At 43.6% G+C, this 25,520-nt stretch overlaps 2 protein-coding genes across 2 annotated transcripts; both read right to left on the minus strand.

Annotated features, from left to right (window-relative positions):
* Window positions 1-441: 441 nt before the first annotated feature.
* Window positions 442-9,925, minus strand: itga2b (integrin, alpha 2b). Its single transcript, XM_008299924.1, has 31 exons — window positions 9,803-9,925; window positions 9,050-9,180; window positions 8,754-8,854; window positions 8,503-8,668; window positions 8,358-8,407; window positions 8,228-8,273; window positions 8,032-8,151; window positions 7,845-7,889; window positions 7,716-7,759; window positions 7,566-7,631; window positions 7,262-7,314; window positions 7,097-7,169; window positions 6,466-6,601; window positions 6,041-6,226; window positions 5,918-5,963; window positions 5,594-5,695; window positions 4,685-4,740; window positions 4,384-4,535; window positions 4,190-4,303; window positions 3,916-3,983; window positions 3,688-3,823; window positions 3,108-3,200; window positions 2,740-2,819; window positions 2,586-2,666; window positions 2,402-2,507; window positions 2,067-2,222; window positions 1,731-1,817; window positions 1,517-1,636; window positions 1,346-1,447; window positions 1,131-1,253; window positions 442-645 (listed from the first exon to the last, which is right to left on the minus strand). Exons 1-31 carry the CDS (start codon window positions 9,916-9,918, stop codon window positions 535-537), a joined length of 3,066 nt encoding a protein of 1,021 aa, XP_008298146.1. The 5' UTR covers window positions 9,919-9,925; the 3' UTR covers window positions 442-534.
* Window positions 9,926-11,211: 1,286 nt separating this feature from the next.
* On the minus strand, window positions 11,212-12,962 carry LOC103370780 (aquaporin-1-like). Its single transcript, XM_008299932.1, has 4 exons — window positions 12,522-12,962; window positions 12,285-12,443; window positions 11,501-11,581; window positions 11,212-11,376 (listed from the first exon to the last, which is right to left on the minus strand). Exons 1-4 carry the CDS (start codon window positions 12,960-12,962, stop codon window positions 11,212-11,214), a joined length of 846 nt encoding a protein of 281 aa, XP_008298154.1.
* Between the last annotated feature and the right edge of the window lie 12,558 nt (window positions 12,963-25,520).

The following is a 25,520-nucleotide window of genomic DNA, read 5'->3' on the forward strand; positions in this document are numbered from 1 at the left end:
TTTTGTTTTGTTTGCTTACTTTGGCTTTGTTTGTTCAGCTTTTTTTTTTAGTTAAGCTTTGAGTTTATTTGTTTGTTTGTTTACTTTTAATTTACATTTTGTGCGTCCTGGTAAAGGGAAGGTTTTTATGGTTCTTTGCTGCTTAGAGGGAATCCAAAGGAAACTGGATGGTTGTTGGGTTCTCTGTTTATATTTATAAAGTCTTTACTTCACTACGTGAAGTTACAAAATGGCACATGTTGTGAATTGGTACTATATAAATAAAACTGATTTAAGTTGAATTTCTTTACTTTCTTTCTTTCTTTCTTTCTTTCTTTCTTTCTTTCTTTCTTTCTTTCTTTACTTTTTCTTTTGTTTGTTTACTTTTGTTTGCTTACTCTTGTTTTCCATTTGTTTGTTTGTGTGTTTACTCTCGTTCATTCAGTGAAATTCATCAACAAATATGTTGCAGTACAGAATTTAATCATCAATTACCAAAGTGAACAAAAACATCAGATCTTCGTTTTGCGAACACTCATCATGTGACGCCGCGTGTTACTCGGTCATGTGACTCTCCTCAGCCAATCGCTGCTCTTCATTATCATCATCATCATCATCATCATCATCATCAGTAGTGGGGGGGCGAGTTCGCCTGAAGAAACCCAGCTACACACACACACACACAAACACACACACACACACACACAGAGTAACATGCAACAGCTAGTCATTGTGCAGACAATCTTTAAATTAGGAGAATTTTGAATGGAGTTTGGTTTGATCTCCTGTTAACCATTAGGTAGCGATGTTTGTCCCAAATGCCATTTTAAAAAAACAAACAATTTTTCACCATCGGTAAGAAAACAACATGGTGGTCAGTGATCCTCAGAGTAACCAGCCAACTCCAGGAAACTCAGTGAGCCTTTAACACCACCAGCTCCAGTCGATCGCTCAGCCAGTAAAGAGACACCAAACTCCAATCAAAATCTGTCAATTTAGCATCTTTGATAACTCATCAGTTCATTAGAGACATCAATGTATGAGAGTCTGGTCACCTCGATTGATTGATTGATTGATTGATTGATTGATTGATTGATTGATTGATTGATTGATTGATTGATTGATTGATTGATTGATTGATTGATTGATACCTTCCAGAAGATGAAACAGAGCAGGCACAGGAGGAGGAGTCCAGAGACGATTGACAGGATGATGTAGCCAATAGGAACTTCTTTCTGTCCATCAGGGGGACGCCACGTCACATTAAGCTGAGTCTGCAAACACACACACATACACACAGAGAAATCTTTCAATAAATGTGTTAATACCAGTGTGTGTGTGTGTGTGTGTGTGTGTGTGTGATTACCTGTGTGTGTCCACTCTGCAGCAGCAGTGGTTGCACTTTTGATGATGTGTTAATGACATCATAGGAGGCAGAGGAAACAAGCTCATAGTTCAAGTACGGAGTCTGCAGGAAGAAACATGACATCATCACCCTCATCTGTGTGTGTGTGTGTGTGTGTGTGCGTGTCATTACCTGTGAGAGTGTGTGTGTCCACAGACGTGCTGATATTCTGATGACAGCACTGAAGTCCCGCTCCAGTGCCATGGCATCACATGCAAACCTGATGCAGCTCACGTTACTGCTGCTGCAGTTCTACACAAACGCATGTATAAACGATTGATCAGTGATATTGAACTGATATTGATCAGGTAACAAGTGTTTGTAACTGTATTGAATCAAGCTTTACCACATGGACAGTTTGTCTGTGTGAGTTTGTCTCCTCCTGCTGGACCAATGGAGACACTGCAGACACACTGGAGGAGTTACTGAGCAGCTGCAGACAGACAGAGACAGATTGTACTGGTTTCTATACTGGTCCTGCTGGATCTCACTGGTTTCTATACTGGTCCTGCTGGATCTCAGTACTGCACTTGATAGTCAATAACAGCATCTTAATACAGAGACTTATGCTAAGTTCTATGAGATGAAATATTGTGTGAATTATTGCGATATAACAACAAATGAATTGAAGAGACGACCGGACGAACAGATGGACAGACAGGCAGGCGGACAGGTTGCTAACCTTGAACGGGTCTATCTGTGATGCATTCAGGGTCCAGCAGCTCAGCGATTCTTCTGTAGCATTGGCAAAGACGTAGAGCAGGAAGTGATGTCGCCATGTGGAAGGGAAGTCCACCGTCAGCCGGACGTTGACCGAACTTGGACCCTGATTCCTGAGCTGCAGAACAATAGTATTATCAGTATCAATATCATCAATATTATTATTGTCCATCCAACTGTTTTCACTGAAGCAAGTCAGCCAGGATCTGTCGCAGCACCTTACATCACCCTGCCTACAGTCAGTCACTGTGATCTGACCTCTGGGAGGTCAGCATGTTGAATTCACACTAGTCTCACCTCGTAGACATGCTCCACCAGCGGACCTACTTCCTCCAGACTCTCAGGATGCACTGCAGGCTTCCAGTCAGGGAGGGGCAGGACCACTTCTGGAGGGGTGGAGCCTCTGCAGAGAGACATCTCAGTGTTCAGTCTGCCAATCAGCGCTAAAGCTGAAATGAGAAACAACGGGTATTTTTTTTACCCTCTAATCTCCAGCGTCGCCTCGGCTCTCACCTGGACGTTCACGCTCACCTGGTTACTGCACGCGCTCACTGAGTTCTTACTGAGACACAGACAGATATCATGTTTACAAAGACTCCAGCAGCCTCCAGTCAATCAACAGAGGTGATAATTACCTGCAGACTATGAGGACGAAGGTGATGTGACTCTCCACCTGCTCCAGGTGAGCGGCGCTGAACAGGAGACGAGTCTGCAGCTGCACATGGATAAAACGTATTTTAATGTGACTACATTACCATGGTAACTGATGCTGCACAGCCGCATCACCATGGTAACTAAAGCTGAGAAGCTAACCTAGTCTGGAGCAGGTTCTGTTCAGAGTTTAGATTTAAATTGGCTGTGCAGGTACAGCAGGATAAGCTGGTTAAGGTTATGTTGAGCCAGCTAAGAGAAAGTCTGGATAGACTGAACCTGCTTCCTGGTTCAGACCTCAGTTTGATGGTCACATGTCCAGGAGTGTTTCCATGGTAACAAACATACTTACCGAGTGTCCTTGTCTCATGGGGTTACCGAGGTCACAGGTCACTAAGATGGTCTGGTTGTCCTTCCTCTGACCACACACCGGCCTGTTTACACCCTGCACACACAGACCACAATGTAAACACTAACAACAGCACAACGTGAACACTAACAACACAACGTAAACACTGGAAACAACACAAAATAAACACTAACAACACAACATGAACTAGTTTATCAAGGCTCACCATAATTTTAAAGCTAATACAACAATGTAAAACCGTGTAGGTCCGTCAGAGCAGGCTGAGGGGAGTCGAGGTGTTTTTAGACCAAGAAGCAACAAGAGCAACCACTGGTCATACAGCCTCCAGCAGAGGGTCCAGATGGACCCGCCTCAGAAGAGGGCAGCCAGGAGGTCAAAGGTATCATGGATCTGACTGTTCTGATCCAGCAGCAGATGGTTCATGTGTTTTTACTATTTGCTCTCATTAAGGTTTGTATCCGATGCATTTAAACGAAACTATCAAACAATTTTCTCATGGCTATGGATGTAGTTTTATTAGCATTAGCATTATTAGCAGTGTGTGTGTGTGTGGGTGTGTCACCTGACTGCTCTGGAAGTGTGTGTGTTCAGGGAGTCGAACCACCAGCTCAGTCTCGTAGGCTCCCTCTCCGTTATTTACTGCCGAAACCGACAACAGCACCGATTGATCCCCACCGACCAACACACTGTCTGACACACTGACACACACACACAAACACACACACACAATCAGCTCTTCTGTTCTCCGCTTGTTGTGATGTTTGTTGGGGTAATATCTTTATTGACTCACGGCTCAGCACTCAGCTTCAGGTCAGGAACACAAATGTTGTCATCGCCACAATCCAGAATGATCCTGGTCTACACACACACACACACACACACACACACACACACACAAAGATACACACAGTTTGTTTAACTTCATGAGCATCATGTCTGTCCATCTCTGTAAGGACGGGTTTTGAGATTTCAGGGTGAAAACACAAGTTGCTTTTTTATCAGTACAAACGTGTGTGTGTGTGTGTGTGTGTGTGTGTGTGTGTGTGTGTGTGTCTTAAACTCACTTGTGTGGCTGCGTGTGTCTGGCCATGCAGCAAAGCATGCTGGGTCGTGTTGAGGAGGCTGACGTTCATGGAGATGAAGATCGGACTCAACTTATCCCGAACTTCAGCTTCAGACTGCAGACACACACGCGAACACAGGTGTGACTTTGTTCACCTGTTCTTCATCTTTGTGTGTTCACTGTTCTGTCGCTCACCCTCAGGTAGGCAGTACGGTTGATGCATGCCACGCCCACCTCCCTCTGAACCGTCAGCTTCATCATCTCCTGCGGCTGATTAGTCAACAGTAACAAGGTCCGTCGTGCTGTTGGCTGCTTCATCCTGTCCAGCTGTAGCTCCACCCACAATGCTGCCTCAGCCAATCGGCAGGGTGACGGAAAAAATGACAGCAATAACAGGGAAACGTTATGTAGCAGACAACAAGGAAGACACATGTACCTGAAAACACCTTTACCTTCGGACAGATATACCTGAGGACATGTCTTCTGGTGACATTACCTGTGTTCTGAGGAATTCTGTGACCAGACACATGAACACACATCTGGATAACAAAACTGAGGAGACACAGAACATCTGCCCTTAAAATTAGATTTACTTAAACATTTAATGTAATTTTTAGAGAATGCTGACAGTCCCTGATTAGCAGCTGATTCACAAAAAGAGGTTTAGGAAAACAACTTTAAAACAACACCATTTATCATTTAATAGAAGTTTTTTAACTTTTAGATGGTCCTTGAACTACTCCTGTGTGATTTTCCACAGCATGCCTTTGGGGCTTGTCCGGGATCATAAAACCTGTTTTCTGCTTCATGAAAGAAGTAGCTTTTTCTGCAACAATATGCATAGTAGAGTATAATATAAATATTTAAATATCTATAATATGTGGAGCTTCCACTTTTTTCCTGTGTCAATAACACCTGGACACTTGGAAACATGTTGGACATGTTGGTTCTAGGCTTTTCGCATTTTTGTAAAATAAATGAAGACTTTTTTTTTTCTGTTTCTTGACTCCCACATGTTGTCTAACATGCAAAAATATATTTGATTGCAACTAAACATCATGGATAAAATGGATTTTTGGAAATAAGACTGGCTGTTTCAAAGACTGGGAGTCTTTCTGAAACTTTTGGAAATCATTTTATAATTGTGTCATACTGAGAAAAGACATTTTTGGGTTCTCTTTCCTCCTTCGTGGTTGTTTTGTTTCCATAGAGGTGCAGGACTTTATATTGCAGTGAAAAATGAGTCACAGTGAAGAAAAACTGGACTCACAGTGAACAAACATGAGTTCACAGTGTGGAAAAGTGAGACAGAAACTACTGTTAGTTCAGTTAGTTAATCAATAAGTTAAATGTTTGAGGTTACAGGCTGCTCTAACAGTCAAAGCAGGGACTGGTCGGTAGTTACCAGGACACAGGTGTGTTTCCTCGATGACACAGTTTGACGTCTGGATTCAGGAAGTCGGGCAGCAGAGAGACGGAAACTCTGGACCGGATCACCGCCTGCGATCTAAACTCATAAACACAACGTTAAACTAAAAAAAATCACTTCTAATTTTTTAAGAGGCGACTGGCTGAAGACTCAGAGTCTCATTAGTTCTGTTAATCTGTTCTGTTGTTAGAATAAAATAAAACCTCCTTCAGGTGACTGAGCTAATCTATACATGCAATCCGTAATTTGTAAACAGGATTTATCTGCTGAGGTTAAATTCAGTTTTCAGTGAGGTCTCACCTGTAAAGGAAAGCTCGGTCTGCAGCCCAGGCTCCAACCAGCAGATCTACACACAGACAGGAGTTTAGCCTGTTATTGATTATTCCTTGCTGATCTGCAATAATCAATAACTCCTGAGTGTACCTGGGTATCCATTCTCATCAATGTCATTTCCCGATCTCAAGGAAAAACCAAACGCCGTCCTGCTGCCAGGCAACGGGCTGTCAATCACCTGAGAGGGCTTGGCTGATAGACCATTACTGCTGCCCAGGTAGATGAACACCTGGCCCCGCCCACTGACGCCAGACCAGGGTGCCCCGACGGCCACGTCTGCAGACAGCCACAGTTTAGGAACTGTACTAGCTAACAGGTGTAGCTGTGGTGCAAGGCATGCTGGAAGCAGTTTGCTGGATACAAGGACACTGCTGTGGCTAAATATCATCTAATGTTGGTCCTGCTAACTGCTAGGTGCTACGTGCTAGCTTAGATCACAAGTTAAAGCTCGGCAGCCATTTTGGACTTGTCTTTAGTGATAGATAACTCTGAACAGGTAATGTTTAACTGGCTACCTTGGTAACCGTCCATGTCCAGGTCACCCAGCCCAGCGAGGGCGGAGCCAAAACGCCCATATAGGGAAGGGCCAATCAGTGATTGGTCTGGCTGTCGGGGGAAGGAGCCATGTCTTTTCTGCAGGTACAAAACCACCTGGACAAGAAAAGAGACATAAGTTACCATGGAGACAGTACAGACAAGGAGACTGCACAGACATAACCAGTTACCATGGAGACGATAACAGTAACAAAATAAACAGATAAACAAACATGAAAGTGCTCAAATTACAAATACTGAGAGCAGAAGGAAGAAGTTAGAAAAGTTTATGAAAGCTGATATAGACTAGTTGAGACATGTTAAGACTAGTTGGGTCATGTTCAGACTAGTTGAGACTGATTCAGATGAGTAGAGACTAGTTAAAATGGGTTAATTCTAGTTAAGACTGTTTCAGTCTTGTTTAGTCTGAGTGAGTCTAGTTAAGCCTAGTACAGAGTAACTGAGACTAGTTGAGACTGGTCCAGACAGGTAGAGACTAGTTAAGACTGGTTCAGACAAGTTGAGACTGTTTCATTCTAGTTGGGTCTAGTTCAGACTAGTTGAGACCTATGCTCCGACTGTTTGACAACTCGAGCTGAACTAATATCAAACCTGTCCTCTCTCCTGTGGCATCTCCATCACTCTGTCCATAAAGAGAGGCGCTCCGACCAGAACGTCCTCCAGGCTGGACAGAAACACATACAGGTTCCACATTTAGACCAGAACCAGAACCAGAACCACAGAACTGTCCTGATGTCTGACAGCATACGTTCTCACCCGTCACCGTTTACATCAGTCACTGCAACACTGTGTCCAAAGTAGGACGCCACCTATAGGAGACAGACACGCAACTCTGCATTAACAGGAAACAGACACACAACTCTACATTAACAGGAAACAGACACACAACTCTACATGAACAGGAAAAAGACACACAACTCTACATGAACAGGAAAAAGACACACAACTCTACATGAACAGGAAACAGACACACAACTCTGCATTAACAGGAGAAAGACACACAACTCTACATGAACAGGAAACAGACACACAACTCTGCATTAACAGTTTGTGGCTCCACCTGAGCTCCCAGGAAGGTTTGATGAACTTTCAAAGTTCCACTGCTTCTGCCGTCATAGATCTTTACCTGCAACACAAAACAGTAACTGAGAACAGTAGAACTCAGAACCTGAACACCAAAACACAGTGGACTGTATTGTACAGGACTTACTGTTCCTGCTGTGTTCCTGTCGTTTGGAACGCCAACCAGATAATCTGAAACATAAACGGTGCTTATTGATTATTGATAAACGGACTATTATTGAGTCAAATGAGTTTCATTATATTAAATCATCCTGACCTGGTGTGGAGTCTCCAGTCAGAAGACCAGTGGCCACTGAATAACCTGACACACAGGAACATAGAACTCCATTCAGTTTCTGTCGCATTGTACAGGACAAGCTCTGAATCCTGGGAAATATAGTAACACTGTTTTTTCTGTAAGCTCCGATGTGGCTCGTCACAGGTATGCATTTCGGAATACTCACCACGGTACAGGTCGTAACCTCCCCTCTCATCTGATTGGCTGATGCCCTCCACATTCTGGATTAGACTGTTACTCCGCCCACTTTTGATGATGTCACTCACCCCCACTGTGAACACCTGACCTGAAATAAGCGCAGTGATAATCAGTGGTAATGCCATCAGTGATGTCAGCACACACCTGCAGGTGTGTCCACTCACCTTGGAAGAAGAAGCTTCCTGGAGCTCCAAGGATGAGGCGACCGTCCTGCGACATGCAGAGACGCTGTTACATCATCAGGTATACAGTGATCACACACCCACAGGAGTGACTCCGCCCCCACCTGCTTACCTTGGTGATGTCAGCGCTGAAGCCCACCTCACAGAAGCGCTGGTCGTTTCCTAGACAACAAAGACAGAGACTCTGAAACAAAACCCAGACTGTTTGTCCTTCCCCCGTCTATCTGTCCTTCCACCTGTCTTTCTGTCCGTCTTACTGTTGTTCATCCGTTTGTAGTCGTCCTCCATCAAGATTCCTCTGCAGGGGGAGAAGGGGGTGGAGCTTCCTGTCTGGTGGTCCAGTAGGAGGCAGTTCCCCACAGGTGTCTTGCCTGACTCCATCCCTCTGCTCTGAACATTCCATTGGAAGAACGGCGCACACGCCTGGCAAGTAAACAGCATTACAGTGAGTGATGTTCATGTAACAAGGTGATCGGCCTGCAGGAAGCACCAACGGTACAGTTCTCACCAATAAGTGTGAGCTGCTGACCGACCGAACCGACGCTCCAAACCACTGACCGCTCTTAAAGGTGTGGAAGGTCAGAGCCGAGCTGCTGTGGACCTCATCACCTGCAACAGGTACGAGAGATATGACAAGTGAGACAGGTATGGCAACCGAAACAGGTACAACAGGCAAGACAGGTATGACAGGTAAAACAGGTGCAATACCGTCGGTCACAAAGTTCATGCCTGCAGCGTCAGAGGCGACAGCATATTTTCTTTAACCTGGTCTTTACCTGTGAGCAGAAAAAATCTGACACTCACCTGTTGGGTCAAAGTCAATGATGTCACAGGCCCCACTGCCAGGTGACCAGGGGCAGAGGAACACGCCCCCTCCTTCTGTCACTCCTGATTGGTTGGTATTGGCTTTAGGTGCTCCGACAACAACGAAGGACCTGCAGGAACACAGAAGAGAGTGAAGACCTCAAATGTCTCGTCAGCTTAACTTAAACTAACTTTATCCGGTTAGTTCAGTTAACTTACTCATTGAAGGTGTTAGATGATGAGTTAGTGAAGTCAGTTAGTTTTGTTAATTTAGATGTTCAAGATGTTAAATGATATGTTAGTTAGGTTGACGACTTCACTTAACTTGTGGGAGATGTTAAATGATGGACTAGTTTGGTTGGTTGCTTCAATTAACTTAGTCATCAGTGGTGTTAGATGAGGGTTAACTAGATTAGTTTCTTCAGGTACCTCATTTGTTAATGTTGCTAGATGATAGGTTAGTTAGGGTGTTTTCATTAGTAAATAACTTGTTGATGGTTTTTAGATGATGGGTTGACTAAGTCAGTTTCTTTAGTTTACCTGTTGAGGACGGTGTTAGATGATAGTTAGCTAGAATGGTTACTTCAGTTCACTCACTGAAGGTGTTAGATAACAGGTTAGTTAGTTAATTTAGTCAACATACTTGCTGATGGTCTTAGACGGCAGGTTAGTTAAGTTGGCTATTTCGTTAAGTCACTCACAAAATGTGTAAGATCGTAGGTTCGTCAAATTAGTTTGTTTTAGTTAACTCACCTGTTGTTGATGGTGTGGAAGTCGATGGAAAACCCAAACAGACTTCCTGTTGGTCCCGTGAACGTCACAGCTTCATCGAGCAGGTTCAGACACACACTCAGAGACACACACAGCATCACACAGCTGACCACACACCTGAACACACACCTGAACAAACACATCTCATCTGTCTGTCTTCACCTCTCTGACTGACTGACTGACTGACTGTGGAGGCTGAAGCAGCTTCAGTTTTAATAATAACTCTCTGATAACGCAAAGTTCATGCTGACAGATGATTGGCAGCTGGTTACTTCACTTTAACCACTGAGCTGCTGTTTCCTGTTAACAGGAACTAAAGCTGAAGTCTGTTTATCTGTGGTTTTGTTGTTGTTTGTGGTGAGTTCAGGGACACTCTGGAAGAAGAGACTCAGCTTTACACTGTTTACTGTTACTAAAGTTCTGCCACAGAGAACACTGGTTTAAAAATGGACCCAGCTGGGTGGTCATGGATTATTTTTACTCACCATTAATGTGTGGGTCATTGCTCATGTAATACAGCTAAACCTCAGAGCTGGAATGACTTTAATGAATGACGAATTATGCAAATATCAAAACTCATATAACAGTCTGTAAAACAACAGCCAACAGTGACATGTGGGTTTAAAAAGAAGTTAAAAAAAATATGATGTTGTGTTGTTGGAGCCAATAAAACTATCCAGTTCAGGTAAATAACAGTAAGAGTGTGCTGGCTGAGCTCCGGTTTGAGTGTCTTTAACCCTTTAGCTGTTTATTCTGAGAGCAGCTTATCAGCTACATCCAGCTGCTGCTGCTGCTGGGAATTAGAGCTGCGACTCTGTAAGAACTTTCTGCATAAATCAATCCGCTGTTTGTTTCTAAAATGTCAGAGAATGGTGAGAAATGTGGATTAGCATTTCCTCAAATGCCTTGTTTTGTCCAAAGACTGCTGTCATAGAGGAGGAAAGAAACCAGAAAACATCCACCCTGAAGAAGCTGCAATCACTGAATAGACTGTTTTTATGAAATTACTCAAACTAAATAATCTATTATCAGAATAGTTGGATATTAATTTAATGGTGTGTTCACAGATGATATGAAATGATTAAATCATAAATAGAAGCTCTGAATTTTTGTGAATATTAACTCAACAAATGATCAGTAGAAGCTCTGTAGAGATGTTAATGATGATAAAGTGTCTTTACTAACAGTTGTCAGGTTTGGAACCCTCACTGAGACGTTCCAGTCAGAACCAAAGGAGCAGAACTAAGAAACAACACAACAGTTTTTAACCAGTTTGGCGAACTGAGCTTTAATTTGCTCACAATAACAGACACGTTTGCTCGTCAGATGTTCAGAAATAACAGAAAAATGCAGAGAAACAAGGAGACATAATAACAATAATGATGCGTGTGCTACTGCAGGTGTGACAGCGCCACCTGCTGCTGCTTCTCAGTGAGCACGTGCAGCCGTTTAAGCTCCGCCCACCAGTCTCCAGGGCGACGCCATCTTGGCCGCAGAAGCAGGTCGTTCAGCAGAGCGGCAAGACACGCCCCCAAACCAGGCCCCGCCCAGAACACCTGGAGAGAACAAGCCAATCAGAGCTCAGTGTGTTATTCGGTGTGTTGCTGTGTTACTGTTTGTGTGTTTGTTACAGTGTGTGTCTGTGCACGTGTTATTGTGTGTCAGTGTGAGTATTCTGACCCAGTGGTCGGTGAAGTCCAGTGTGATCACAGCCGGGCCGAAGGATCGAGCTGGATTCATCCCACAACCTGTCGAACTCAACTGAGAAACAAAGTCTGAGTCACATGATGCAGGTTTGAACACAAATCTGTAAATTAGAAGTTAATAAGCGCTAATCATCTGTTGTTATTGCGCCATCAAACATTTAAATCTCAGAGTTCAATGATGTTAACATGAAGAGCTGAGGTCTGAACTATGAAGCAGGTTGAACAAATCCAAACTTTCTCTGTTTGTCAGCTCAACTAAACCTAAACTTCAGTCAGAGATAATGGACGATGCTTATAAACTTTATTTGTAAACCAGGTTTTCTTCTTCAGACTCTGTTCACATAAAAGAAGGCATCATGTGACTCTTCTTCTGCAGTAAATGGATCAATCACGTGCCTCCTACTTGAGTCAGTTTTAATGTAGAGCTATTGGACAAAAAAATGTAGAACTTTAAAGTGGTTTAAAGTACAATATAAATATAAATATAATAACAAAGACAACAAAAAAAATGCGGCAATTAAAACAAAACTACAAGAACAACAATTACAAAAAGACAACTTTAACAACAACAACTATGACGACAACAAATAGAACTACTATAACTGCAACAGTGGTATCAGCAGTGACAGCATTAGTAGTTTTAGTTTTCGTAGTTTTAGTAGTAGTAGTGAAAGTGGTAGTACTAGCAGTAGTACTAGTAGTAGTTGAACAGATACAAACAGGAGGGTTTAAATGGACAGGTGGTGGGCAGAACTTACAGCCACCAGGTGACCCAGACTGACAGCCAGGCCGACCAACAGAGGAGGTGCCACTGTCGGCAGGGGGACGTCAGTGGTCGCCATAACAACCAGGATCAGTTGGAGGGTCACCAGCGTTTCCACGGCAACGGCTTGGTAGAGCCAGACGCCAGCAGACACCTGAACACAAACATGTGACTCACAGAAAACCCTGCTCTCTGATTGGCTGCCAGGACTCCCAGGCGGCGCTAAACTCACCTGGTTGAGAGCAGGCGTCACGTCTCCGGTCAGAGCCAGCAGAAGCGCTGCAGAGGCCACGCCCCCCAGCAGCTGACCAATCACATACAGAGCTGCTCTCCACAGGGGGACCCTCAGGGTCAGGGCCATCGCTATAGTAACTGCCGGATTCAAGTGAACGTCCCCGCCCACACAGACCGCTGCCATGGCAACAGACAGACCAAAGATCAACACCACCTGCAGGGGGTTCGCAGGTGAGACAGGTACCAGTCCAGACTGAACTGCAGACAGGACGCTTTGATTGGTAGGTTGACCCAGTCCAGCTGCCGGAAGCATCAGGACACCTGACAGGCTGGCAGACAGGAAGAGGGTGGTGCCTAAGAACTCCAGCAGGAGGTGATGTAAACAGGATGGGGTGATGATGTCACTCAGGATGAGACGCAGGCAGCGAGAGATGAGCATCATGGGAGTTGGAGTCCGACACCTGCAGTGTGTTAATGTTTAAAACCAGGTGTGCTCAGGTGTTCACCTTCTGTGTTCCTTCATGTTGTATCAGTGCTGCAGCAACAATTAAATTAATGAACCCAAATTCGTTTACATTAAATCTAATATCTAATAGCTTCTCTCAGTATTTACAAACACCTGGATACACCAGACCACATCCAAACACACCCAAACACACCTGAACAAACCTGAACACACCTAAACACACCTGAACAAACCTGAACAGACCTGGGACCTGTACTAAGAAGCGAGATTAACATAGCTAGGATATCTTTCAGAGATCCAGCTTGACTAACCCTAACAACCACACTCAGGATAACCGGTCCTACGATGATGGTATCAACTCGGTAAGTCAACCCAGATTTGTCTTATCTGAGTATGAGCACGTACAAATGAATTGGGCGGTGTTATCGACATCTGACCAATCACGACTATGGACAAGTCTGGCTGCAGAGCGGCTCACTTTACCGCAGAGAAGCAGAATATAATCTTTACAAAGTATGAAGAATAATATAAAAACATAATCGGAGCAAGAAGCAGCACTGTTGCAGCGGCCAAAGACAGGAAGGAATGCCTCACCACACCTAGACACACCTGAACACACCTGGACACACCTAAAACAGTCAACTACAAACAGCAGTTCGTCCAGCAGGACTTACCTGTGAGAGAGGACAGTCACCGAGAGACAGACCACAGGTGAGCTGGTCCAGATCGATGATGAAGAGACGTCCAGGTGTGTCCTCCTGTCTGTCTCTGCCGGTGTATCTTGTGTCTCTTATAAAGCTCAGGTGTGTGCAGGTGGGTGGTCTCAGCACACAGGCTCTCTCTGTGCAGGTGAAGTTTTTCTGCAGTCGTCTGGCAGAAACTGGATCCTTCGAATGTTTCAGGAGTGAAGTCAGAAACGAGGTTTGTAACGTTAATCTACACGTTTATGAATAAAAGAATCTTAAAATCAGGTCAGATCTTCACACACTGATCAAAGAAGTACAGCTACAGCAGTGGATGACAGGTAACAGGGATCAGGATGTTCTTCTACGAAGGTCCACTGAGGTCAGAAGAAGCCTCTTCGCTGAGAGCTGAACCAAACACAGACTTTGTTTTCTTCTATTCAGGTTGCCAACTGTTGGTTCTTAAAACAAGCCCTTCAAATTTAGATCAGACGTAGCTGAAGGCTGAGCAGGAAACGTTCCCTAGAAGTCCTAATAATGTTTGAGGGAATTTCTCGTTTTACATAATGTTAAACATCAACTGAGACGTGTTTTCATCTGAACGTTTTCATGATGTTTTGGAAATTTTGTCAGATTATGTTCCATGATGACAAAAGAAGAAAGTTCTCAAACCAACTTTCTAAAAATGTTTTCCAAGATGTAATCAGGGCTACGTTCCAGTAATGTGATCTGTTACCAAAGGTGGAACATTCTGCCAGCAGGACGGTTTAGGAACACTGTTGATGGAACACGATATAGAACGTTCTTCTATGAAAGGTTTCTGCAGTGCTTCATGATTATCTGTCACATTTTCTTCATTTTTTTAATCACATTTTAGTTGTCTTATATCTTTCCAAGGCTCTTTTTTTATTTTGGTACTTTTGCATAAATTTTTTGTTGTTTTGTCACATTTTGGTTGTTTCCCGTCCGTGTTTGGTTTGTGTTACTTTTGTAGTGACAGCATGTCTTTGTGTAGTTTTCCAGGGTCAAACTGTAAACGTCCGACCCTCACCTGTGCACCTGTTCAAGGGAACAGACGGGTGCAGAGCTGATCATGTTAAATCACAGCAGATCCTGTGTTCTTGTTCGGTTTGTCAGTTGAAGTTGCTCACAGGTGTATCATCCAGGTGTGTGTGAGTGTTAACCTACATTTAGAACCGCAGATGTCCTTTAAATGGGTCAATGAAACTCAGCATCCTTCAGGCTGAAACCTAAGAGCGAGCTGACAGATGCAGCGCTCTGATTGGCTGATACCGAGTCGCGCTGACATTTAAGGACGAGCAGTAACAGTGTGAGGAAGTGGCCTCGATGGCGCCGTTTATCCGTCCATTAGCGTGTTCTCACGTTTCTGGACCGCACACCGTTCCTTCATCCTGAGCGACCTTCAGACTGAAAACAGGGACACAAAGTCACATGATATCTCCAGAACTGAGGCATGATGGGATACCTCAGAGCTGTACAGGGAGTCCTCAGACTCTGGAACCGACCCAAACCTCAAGTTCTGTTTACTACCAGTCATTGTTCTGACGGTGCTTTGCTGTGTTTAATGGATGTTTAAAGAGCAACCGCACGAAACTCTGAAGAACTGCCGCCTCCGAGTTCTCTGGAACCAAACTGAGAACCTGATCCACAACCCAGAACAACTACATGAACATGTTTGGACCAGTTTGGCACTGGTTTTGGATCAATTTTACATTATTTTTGCACCAGTTTTGGACAGCTGAGTCCTCTGAAACCAAACCTGCTTCATGAAACTGGGCTCCATCAAACATCTGGATCAGTTGTGTTGTTGTGGCAGCAGTTTGCATCGCTGTTTTCTCGATGTCACAACATGACTCAGAGACACTCAGTTGAGTCTGTGTTGGTCTGTCAGTGCGTAACAGTAGAAATATGTGTGTGATGTGCTGTCACAGCATTCGTCTCTGTTACTGAAACTCAGTCTGCCGACCTTCAGTTTGTCTTTATGAATCTGAAGCACACAGTCGGGTTCAGTGTTCTTCAAACCTTTATGTATGACAACAAGTTGGACTCATTTTTCACTGCAGTATAAAATCCTCTATGGAAACAGAAGAACGAAGAAGAGGGAGAGATAACTCAGAAATGTCTTCCGCAAGTATGACAGTTAGAATGACAGAAAACAGAAAAAAGATTTAACGATTCACACAAATATATTTTTTAAAAGCTGGAATCAACATATCCAACATGTTCCCAAGTGTCCACAGGTGTAAGCAACACTGGAAAAACTGTTGTCTCTACAGCCTATAGATATGTAGCTGTTTCCATGTTTACAGCCTCTACAGTTTCTTTTTACTGAACTCTGCACATCAGCAGTAGAAAGATGCTTCACTATGCTGAATGTATCTTCCAACAACTTGCTCCTCTGTATACCGTTTTTAACTGTGCTACACACCACATAAAGAAATGAAGCTGCCAAAATGAGACATGGAGAAAACAGTGATTCTGATGAAATATCATGATTTTAGGCTCCGATCTGGTTAATTTTCATGATGGAACATCACACACACGATATTTTCAGGGTTGTAAAGTTAAAACAGCTCAGATCAGAATCAGAATCAGAATCAGAATCAGTTTTATTGCCAAGTAATTTTTACATCACCAGGAATTTGACTTGGTCCATTGGTGCAAAGAAGCAGAAAAGATCAGGACTCAAACCAGACGTTTTACAGTCCTGGTGAAGTCAAACATCTCTGAACAGAACTGAGATTGTGATTAATGTGCTGTAAAAGTACAAATATGGAACCTTTAAATTGTTTTGGACACAAATCTACGGAAATCATTCATTCATTCATTCATTCATGAATGTTTTCTTCAGACTGTTGTTCAGATTGCGTCCAGCAGAGAGCTGCAGAGACACTTGGACATTCAAACTGAAGAACACATGAAGTACAGCGATCCTGGAATACTATAATATGGCAGTGCTGAAATACTGCAGTACTGTTAATCAGTGAGCAGCAGAGGAATCCCCCATGTTGTCTCCTGATCAATAATCAATCAGCCTGATCAGCACTGAACCAGTGTGTGTGACTGGCAGGAGACCCACTGGGCCAGAGGTTCTGGATGAACTGGATGGTTCTACAGTTCTCTGGGATCCTCAGCCCATCCTCGGTCCCAGTCGCCCACCAATACTAGAGATATGTGGCTTCATCTGACCACCACAGTCCAAGTCCAGCACCTGCCTAGCTCCTGTCTTCACCTAGAACCTCCTCCAGTCTTTAATGGAGACCCAACAATCGGACCTGTGAAGGGGAGCAGAGCTCAGACTGGTTCAGGTTCCACAGTTCAGTTCATCAAGTCCCAGAAATCATAAAACCCTAGAGCTGGCGGGTCATCATCAAGTCACAACAAATCTCCAGAACCAGCAGACTGAGCTGGTAAAACAGACAGAACCAATACTGATGGATCCCACACTGATTGATGTTTCCCTGGTCTTAGTCCCCATCACAATGGTTCCACCTCACAGTCTGGTTCTCCTGTTACTGGGCTAGACGACTGACACACTGGAACACTACAACACTAGAACATTGGAACATTGGACTCTGGAACACTACAACACTGGAGCACTAAAACACCGGAGAATTGGACTCTAGAACACTGACACGCTGGAACACGAGAACACTGGAACATTGGACACTGGAACCCTTGAACACTACAACACTACAACACCACAACACTGGAACACTAAAACACTGGGACATTGGACACTAGAACACTGGAACACTGGAACATTGGGCAGTTCTGTCTGCTGATAAACGGTAAAGTTCCAGCTGCTGGAAACACGACTGCAGGTCAAATGCATCAAACAACGCCTACCTATCAGCTGATTGCACTGCTGGTCCCCTGATTGGCTCCAACTTCAGTCTGAGCATAGCATTAGCATTAGCGTTAGCTGCAAGTGAGTATGAGGATGAAGAGGAAAAACTGATCTGTGTTTTTATTCACTGTAATCTGACAGACACACAAAGACACACCACCCTTAAAAAATGAAACATGACAGAAACACGGCAGAGCACGCGCAACGACAAACACAACATTTCACATCATACACAAATTCCTCTGTGTGTCCTCTGTTGGTGTGTGTATGTACTTGGTTTGCTTGTCTGTGTGTGCGTTTGCGTGAGTGTGTGTGTGTGTGTTCTCTGCAGTTGAAAGACAATCAGGACAATCAGACTGAACACTGCAGAAACAGCACAATACAACCTGACTCTGTGTGTGTGTGTGTGTGTGTGTGTGTGTGTGTTTCCTGAACAGATGCAGGTTGATCTAAATAAGTGTGGACCATTTACCATTTACACACACACACATGCACGCACACAAGGTCGACCTGGTCAGCAGGTCAAATCTTGGTGTGTCACACAGGCATGTTTACCCAGGATGCACTGCAGCAGAATGTGGGTCGACAGCCGGAGGATAGAAACTGTTCACAGTTCTACAACTCATGGTGGGAAGTAGCTCACTACTTTTACTCAAGTACACATTGGAGGACGTGCACTACACTGCAAAAAACAGCCAAAAATGAACACAAAACAACCAAAATAAAAGCAAAAGACTGAAAGAAAAAGCCCAAAATGACCAAAATGTTAAACGAACTGACAACAAAAGAAATGCAAATGATCACTAAATGCTGTAAAATGATCAAAAGGAGACACTGAACAACCACAAAACAAGTAAAATCACCAAAACTAGACCAAAGAAACAAAACAAATTAAATGCAGTTGACCACAAAAAGACGTAAAACAGCCAAAATGTGACTAGGAAGACACAAAAATGTGGTTTTAGCAGTTGGCAAACAGCTGCTTTTGTTTCTCTTCTTTTGCTCTGTTTATTACAACAACGTGTACTGTAGCCTATAGCGCCACCTTCTGACCACACTGAAGGAAAACACGATGATAGTGGAAGGGAGCAGCGTGAAATGTGCAGGCTGATACCTGAAGCTCCAGCAGCTGCAGCAGTAAAATACTCCTCACAGCACTAAAAATAACCTGATGATACCAAAACACAGAACCACAGACTGCCGCTCCAAAAATACAGACGCAATCAATAATGCATGAAAATAAAAGAGCTGCGAGTTCGATTCAACAGAAGGATCAAACACAGCCCAAAACACCAGAGCGACGGAGTCAAGTGCTCCGTTAGCGCACAAATCAAACCAACTATAAATGAAGCATAACCAGTGTGAGGCTGTTCTGTCAGGGAGGTTCTTGTGTAAGAACAGGAACATACTGGAAAATATGTGGCAGGGGAAAAAAAGCAGTTCCAGCTCCAGTTCTATGTAGGAAAAAGAACATCTGAGGTTTGTTCTGTTTGAATAAATGGAGAACTTTACAGTGTTGATGGAGATGTTATAGAGGTGAAGAAGCTGCTGTATGAGAACATCAAGAGAACAGAAATCATGTTGTTCTCTCTTAGTTTAACCAACCAGGACTCCTCACAAGAACCTTTTCCAAAGTTTGTTCTCTGTGAAAGAGGTTCTACACAAGGTTCTTTAAGGATGACTCCTGAAAAGGGTTAGACAGGGACGATTCCCAAAAGAGGGTCTGTAGGCACGGATCCTGAAAGAGGTTCCACAAGTATGGGTCCTGAAAGAGGTTCCACAGGCATGGTTCCTCAGTTCCTGAAAGACATTCAACAATCAATCAATCAATCAATCAATCGGACAGGGAAGATTCCAAAAAGATGTTCTACAGAGAAGGTTCCTGAAAGAGATTTAACAGGGACGGTTCCTGAGAGCGGATCCACAGGCATGGTTCCTCAAAAACATTATTGTGGGGGACAGTTCCTGAAAGACATTCCACAGGGAAGGTTCCAAAAAGATGTTCCACAGAGAAGGTTCCTGAAAGAGATCTAACAGGGACGGTTCCTGAGAGCGGTTCTGCAGGAATGGTTCTTAAAAGAGGTTTAACAAGGACAGTTTCTGAAAGAGGTTCAACAGGAAAGGTTCCACAAAGAGGTTTTACAAGGACAGTTCCTGCAGTCAGAACACGCTCAAAGGTTCTGTTTTCCATAAAGCAACCTGATATTCCTGCAGTGGAAAACAAATTTTAAATCTTGCGACTTTGGACAGTACAGACATGACTCATGGGCTCTGACTATTTACTGGAGAGCCTCCATCTACTTATTAACAACCATCTCACATCAGTTTATTTACTGAACCATTGACTCTCTGTCCTGAACAAACCTGGGTTCGGGCTATTTGTTGGCGATGGTGCATTACGTCACCCTCCCTGAACTATCATCTGGCTGTGTTTATTTGCAGGGTTTGCTTTTCCAAACTCTGTGTCCTTTGTGTTGCAGCAGTAAGACACCTTGTACAGCTGAGAACAGGTGACGCTGTCCTGCAGATGTACCAGGTGTGTCTCAGAGCTCAGGATGAAATCATTGCTGCAGCAGCTTCTTCCAGCTCTGCAACAGAAACGCTGAAATGAATCCCGACAGTTGGTTCCCTCGAGGCTCAGACTAATCTCTGAATTCAGGATGTACTTCATGTTGCTAATGAAGCTTTTCTACTTTCATTAACGGCGTCAAATTAAAACATGAAAGTTTATGTGCTGGTGGAAGACAAGGCCTCAGAAGAAAACCTGCAGCTTAGACTCTGGATCAGAAGGAACAAGAGGACGAATAAAACAAACAGAACCCTGATCTGCAAAATGAAACTCTTTTAGGTTTAAGCAGCCACGTTAGCAGCAGCATCACGAAAATGTCCATCAGACTCATCACTGTTCTCTGAAAGCAGCTTTGGCAGCTGAGTTTTGGAGGAAAAGTGTTACGGTAACCAGTTCGATCCAATCAGCTGTGAACCGATTATTCAGAAAAACACGATCCTGTCAGAATGTCTCCTCACAGGACGACAACATCACCCACCAATAGGAGCTCAGAGATCTGATTACATCGTTAACTAATATACCTACCAGCAGGAACCTCCTTGATCAGGTCAGGCTGACATCATCTATTCAGATCACTGGTAAACAGACACTAACTCCAATACCTTTGTGTGAAAGTGTGAATTAAAAATCTCTGCTGGAGTCGTCACCATGGAAACAAATAAATGGAGTCTTAAACCTTCAGGTGTATTTTAACAAAAACTGTGTCCTTCTAAACTTAACCTGGCGGTTTGTTTCACATATGATAAAGCCTGAGATACAGCAGCAGGATGGACCGGAGCTCCCTGTTCATGTTCCAGATATCTGGAGAACGTAGAACTTTGAGGTTGGTGCGTTTGGGCTCCATTAATGGAAACACATCAAATCAATGCTCCTCCAAAGTTCCGCAGCTTCTCCTTCAGATTCTGGGGATGATGAGGTTCTCCTCAGAACCAGACGTTCTGCAGAAAGATGTTTATTAGATGATGAAGTTTAGGTCACACGGACCCTCATGTACCCCAGATGTTATCAAACTACTGTCCTGTATGTTCTAAAGAGTCCGTCACACATGAACAGGAGGTCATATCTGCTGAACATGACGCTTCATCACATGTAGGATCAAAAAATGACGAAAAATGATTTCCATTGTTTTGTCAGGCCGGTAGCATAATTAATTAATGAATTTATTTAATCAATCAGTTAGTTAGTTAGCTAGTTAGTTACTTAGTTATGATGAGCTCTGAATCAGGATGCTGAAGGAAACAAGCAGCTTGATGATGTCACCAAAGTTTATTAAATGTGATTAAATTCAGTTATTGATCAGTTTCTCTTACGATCAGCTGCTCCTGATGTTTAGTTGATCAGTTTCTGCCTGCAGCCTCCCAGCTGTTCGATCAGCAGCTGTTCAGTCAATCACATATCAGTAATCGATATTGTCATTGATCAGTGTACCACGTGCTGCTGTGGCTCGCAGTCTCTCTCTCTCCTCTCCTCTGATTGGCTGGTGATCTGCAGCATCCTCCATACCGGCAGCACGCGCTGCTCCGGTCTGTCAGTGTTCACATCGACTCTCAGTCTGAACGGGACCAGGATAGGACCGGAACGGGACCAGGACAGGACCAGGACGGGACCAGGACCGGGACGGGACCAGGACAGAACCGTGATAACCGGGCACCTCCTTCCTCAGTTTTCCCGCTCTGTTGGCTCTAACTCGGATTGGATTTGTCCTCGTTTGTTGCGGATCTGTGATTGTTCCGGTACCAACATGTCGCCGGACCTGAACCGGACCGGAGCGCGCGGGACGGAGCTGTGACCGCCGCGTGCCAGAGCGCGCGCCTCCGAGCGGATGAATGAATGACAGAAGATGGAGCGAAAACTACTGAGTCAGGTTAGTGTGTGTGTGTGTGTGTGTGTGTGTGTGTGTGTGTGTGTGTGTGTGTTACTATGAACCAGGGCTCAGGTCTTAATGGTTGTCAAACTGCCTGGTGACTGAGCTCAGATCTGCATCATAAGTACCTGGTAAGTGGTGTCATACAGCTCTGTTAATTATTTAATCAGTCAGTTAGGGAGTCATGATTTGCTGTGTAGGGATGTTGTTCCTGTTGATGTTTTCCTTCACTCCTCTCTCAAACCATCATCTCTGCTCCTAATGTGGACTTCACTGTCCTCAGAGTCTGGTTCTGAGGAGCTGCTCTCCTGCGATGTTCTTCTGTAGCTGTGGTTGATGCTCTCCCATATGAAGGTCTGTGCTCTCCTGGGCTGCAGATACAACACTGCTGCTTGTGTTCAGTTGAGTGTTGTCTCTGATGTGAGATTACAAACTACCGGTTTAGAATCTGTATTTAAATTCAGGGCCCAATGCAACTAAATCAGACCAGCTTCAATTTCTGTGATTCTTTGATGTCTTCAGTCCTTTATCTCTGATGACAGACTCAATCCTCTTCAGCATGGAGGACACCAGAGTCCACTCATTTCTGCTCACATGTCCTCACATTCTTCACACGCTGTTTAATTCAGCTGCTCTTTGCTGGAGGGCTTGTGTTGCTCTACCGTTCTCTGTAAAATCCCCCTGAGGTGTTCTGTTGGATTCAGGTCAGACTGTCCAGGACGTTGTTTTCACTTTGTGTTTGTGTAGAACCTCTTGTGTGATTTTGTTCTTTGGATGGTTCTCACGCTGGGATATTGCTCTTCTTCAAGCTTCTGCAGACTGGGAGTCATATTGTTCGGCAGCATTTTGGTTTATCTACAGACATTCATCTATAAATGTCATCAACACCTTTTGCACTCATTCATCCCATCACTGTGGTGGTCCTGGTCAGACTCCACCTGAGCACAACAAATAGTTTTTGGTCTCATCTGACCAAAGAATGTTCTCCCAACATTCATCAGGCTTTTTTTAATGGTCTTTAGCAAACTTTCATCTGGAAGTTTTGTTCTGAGAGCAACAAGGTTGTTTCTTGTCCTCCATCCATAGAAGTTGATGTTCTGAGGTGTCCTTCACACTGGCTGAGCTTCACAGAAACTCTGGTTTCCATTGATAACCACTGTGCCAAGTCTGAAGGAGCAACCGTCTGTTTCTCACAGCTTGTGAAAGTAGTTCACTGTCTGTAGAGTCATTTTAGGAGGACGACCACTGCAGCTCTGATTAGTGGTACCATGGCTCCTTCTGTACCTCCTGATTACTGCTGACACTGTGTTTCACTGATTTTTAGTTGCTCACTGATCTTCCTGGATCATTTTCCATCTTTGTGAAGTCTCACAGTCAGGTTTTTCAGTTCCTCTGTTCATTTCTTTTCCATGTGGAGCCATGATGCAGACATGCAGATAGACACAGTCCATAGGTCCAAAACTGAGACAGTTCTGCTGTTCACGGCTCATTTCAGAACCATGTTCATGCAATGAGACTGATTGGAAATCACAGGTGGACAGAGTTTAGTTTCAGTGATCAGATGGATTCACTTTGGTTACTTTGAGTTTCTACCTTGAGGCCTGAATTTTCAGTATCGTATTTAGAAAGCATTAGTTGTTGATTGTTTATCTGAGGAAATACTCTGCTGGTAGAAGTAATCTGATTACTGTGAGTGGACATAGTTTAGAATCAGCTGATATTTCTGTGATATTTTTCAGGGTCTGACACTATAAGATGCTGTGAGCTCCCATCAGGTTTCAGTGTTGCTCCTTAGCTCCACCCTGCTTCCATATTTGGAGGCTCATGCTTCCTGTCAGTGTGTGTGAACACACACACACACACACACACACACACACACACACACACACACACACACACACCCCGACAGAGTCAGAGAACGAGAGGGGAGAGAGACATCCACAGTGAGTTATAGAGAGGTGATATATGAATGGAGCAAGTTGAAATTTCTGCAGCATATATCAGTCTATTTATAGAACACACACACACACACACACACACACACACTCAGAAACACACTTCAGAGAGTGTGTTCAGCTGGAGAATGAGGAGAGAGAGGGCAGAATGACTGGCAGTGCCTGAGGGGGCGATCGACACCGTCATCCATCACTTCTTGTTTCTGTCTCATCCTCCTCATCGCACAAGTGTGTGTCTCTGTGTGTGTGTCTGTGTGTGTGTGTGTGTGTGTGGAGCATCAGGATCAGCTGTGTACAGGTGTGTACAGGTGATGTTTGTCATCAACTCATCTGCAGCTCAGATACTTCAGACTCAGAGTTTAACAAATGCACACGAAACAAATTTATCCGAGTGGTTTTGTCTGTGGTGCTTTTATGTCTGTTTGACGGGTTTTGTGTCCTTATGTTGTGTTTTTTTGTACTTTTATGGTAGTGTTTGGTAGGTCTTTGTTGTGATTTTGTGTCTTTGTTTTGATTTTGTATCTGTTTGTGGTTGTTTTTTGTGTCTTTGTGACGGTTTTGTGTCTCTTTGTTGTGATTTTGTGTCTTTGTTTTGATTTTGTATCTGTTTGTGGTTGTTTTTTGTGTCTTTGTGACGGTTTTGTGTCTCTTTGTTATGATTTTGTGTAACTGTGATCAATGTAAAACAGGTTCTTGCTAGAAAAATAAACTTCATATAAACTGAGATCAGCAGCAACACAAAATGAATCTACATGCACCTGGAATCAATAATCTGATCAGTTTGATCGATCGGCTGCGCTCTGATTAGTCGGCAGCGTTTCTTCACAACAAGCGCCGGCTGCTGTTTTTCCTCAGTGACAGGAGGAGGATGACGGTGTTAATGATCATCATCACACCTCCACAGACACACACTGAGGACAAACACTACAAACATGATGACAGTCAGTGTGAACAGGTGTACAGGTAAGGGGGCGGAGCTTCATTCCCCATGTATCTGACTGTGTGTGTGTGTGTCTTTTTTGTCTCTTTGTGGTCCTTTAGTTTCTCTTTCAGCCTTTGTGTGTCTGTAGGACACGTGGACATTCACATGTAGCACGTGCAGTATTGCACACGTGTGATCAGACCTCATTATTCATGTGTGAATTTATTACCTGCGAAAATCATGTCGACGCGCCACACGTGAAATATTAACAATCATCCCGTTTGTGCAGCTTTGATTCATAAAAGAAAAATTAACGCTGAAAGATTTAAAACATTTCAATAGAAATAAATCCATGAATGGAAATGTCACATATGTAAAAAAGTGATTTTGTTTGTGTTGAATTCAGCTGGTAATGTAATGTTTTTGGTGGCTGATTTTATCGTCTTTTATTGGACAAAAAATCCAAATAATTTACAAAAATGTGAACTGAAAAGTAAAATTACTCAATGTTTACACTTGATTTTATCATTAAAAAAAAAAAAAAAAATCAACGAACTAAATGAATGACATATAATAAATAAGTAAGAGCTCTTTAAACGTCTGTTCAGTTTGATTTTTTCATTATTAAAATCTGCACAACATTTAGTCACCGACCTGAATCAGTCGT

The sequence above is a fragment of the Stegastes partitus genome, unplaced genomic scaffold, assembly GCF_000690725.1.
Source record: "Stegastes partitus isolate 25-593 unplaced genomic scaffold, Stegastes_partitus-1.0.2 Scaffold1481, whole genome shotgun sequence".
Classification (NCBI taxonomy): Eukaryota; Metazoa; Chordata; class Actinopteri; family Pomacentridae; genus Stegastes; species Stegastes partitus.

Excerpts from the sequence above, each read along its gene's own strand:
- itga2b (XM_008299924.1), bottom strand. The coding sequence starts at position 9,918 with ATGCTGTGTGTGTCTCTGAGTGTGTGTCTGAACCTGCTCGATGAAGCT. Across the intron at positions 6,227-6,465 it reads GGACATGGACGGTTACCAAG|ACGTGGCCGTCGGGGCACCC; the intron begins GTAGCCAGTTAA and ends GGCTGTCTGCAG. Across the intron at positions 2,223-2,401 it reads TGGTGGAGCATGTCTACGAG|CTCAGGAATCAGGGTCCAAG; the intron begins GTGAGACTAGTG and ends ATTGTTCTGCAG.
- LOC103370780 (XM_008299932.1), bottom strand. The coding sequence starts at position 12,962 with ATGCTCATCTCTCGCTGCCTGCGTCTCATCCTGAGTGACATCATCACC. Across the intron at positions 12,444-12,521 it reads TGACGCCTGCTCTCAACCAG|GTGTCTGCTGGCGTCTGGCT; the intron begins GTGAGTTTAGCG and ends GTTTGTGTTCAG. Across the intron at positions 11,582-12,284 it reads GTCTGGGTCACCTGGTGGCT|TTGAGTTCGACAGGTTGTGG; the intron begins GTAAGTTCTGCC and ends TTTGTTTCTCAG.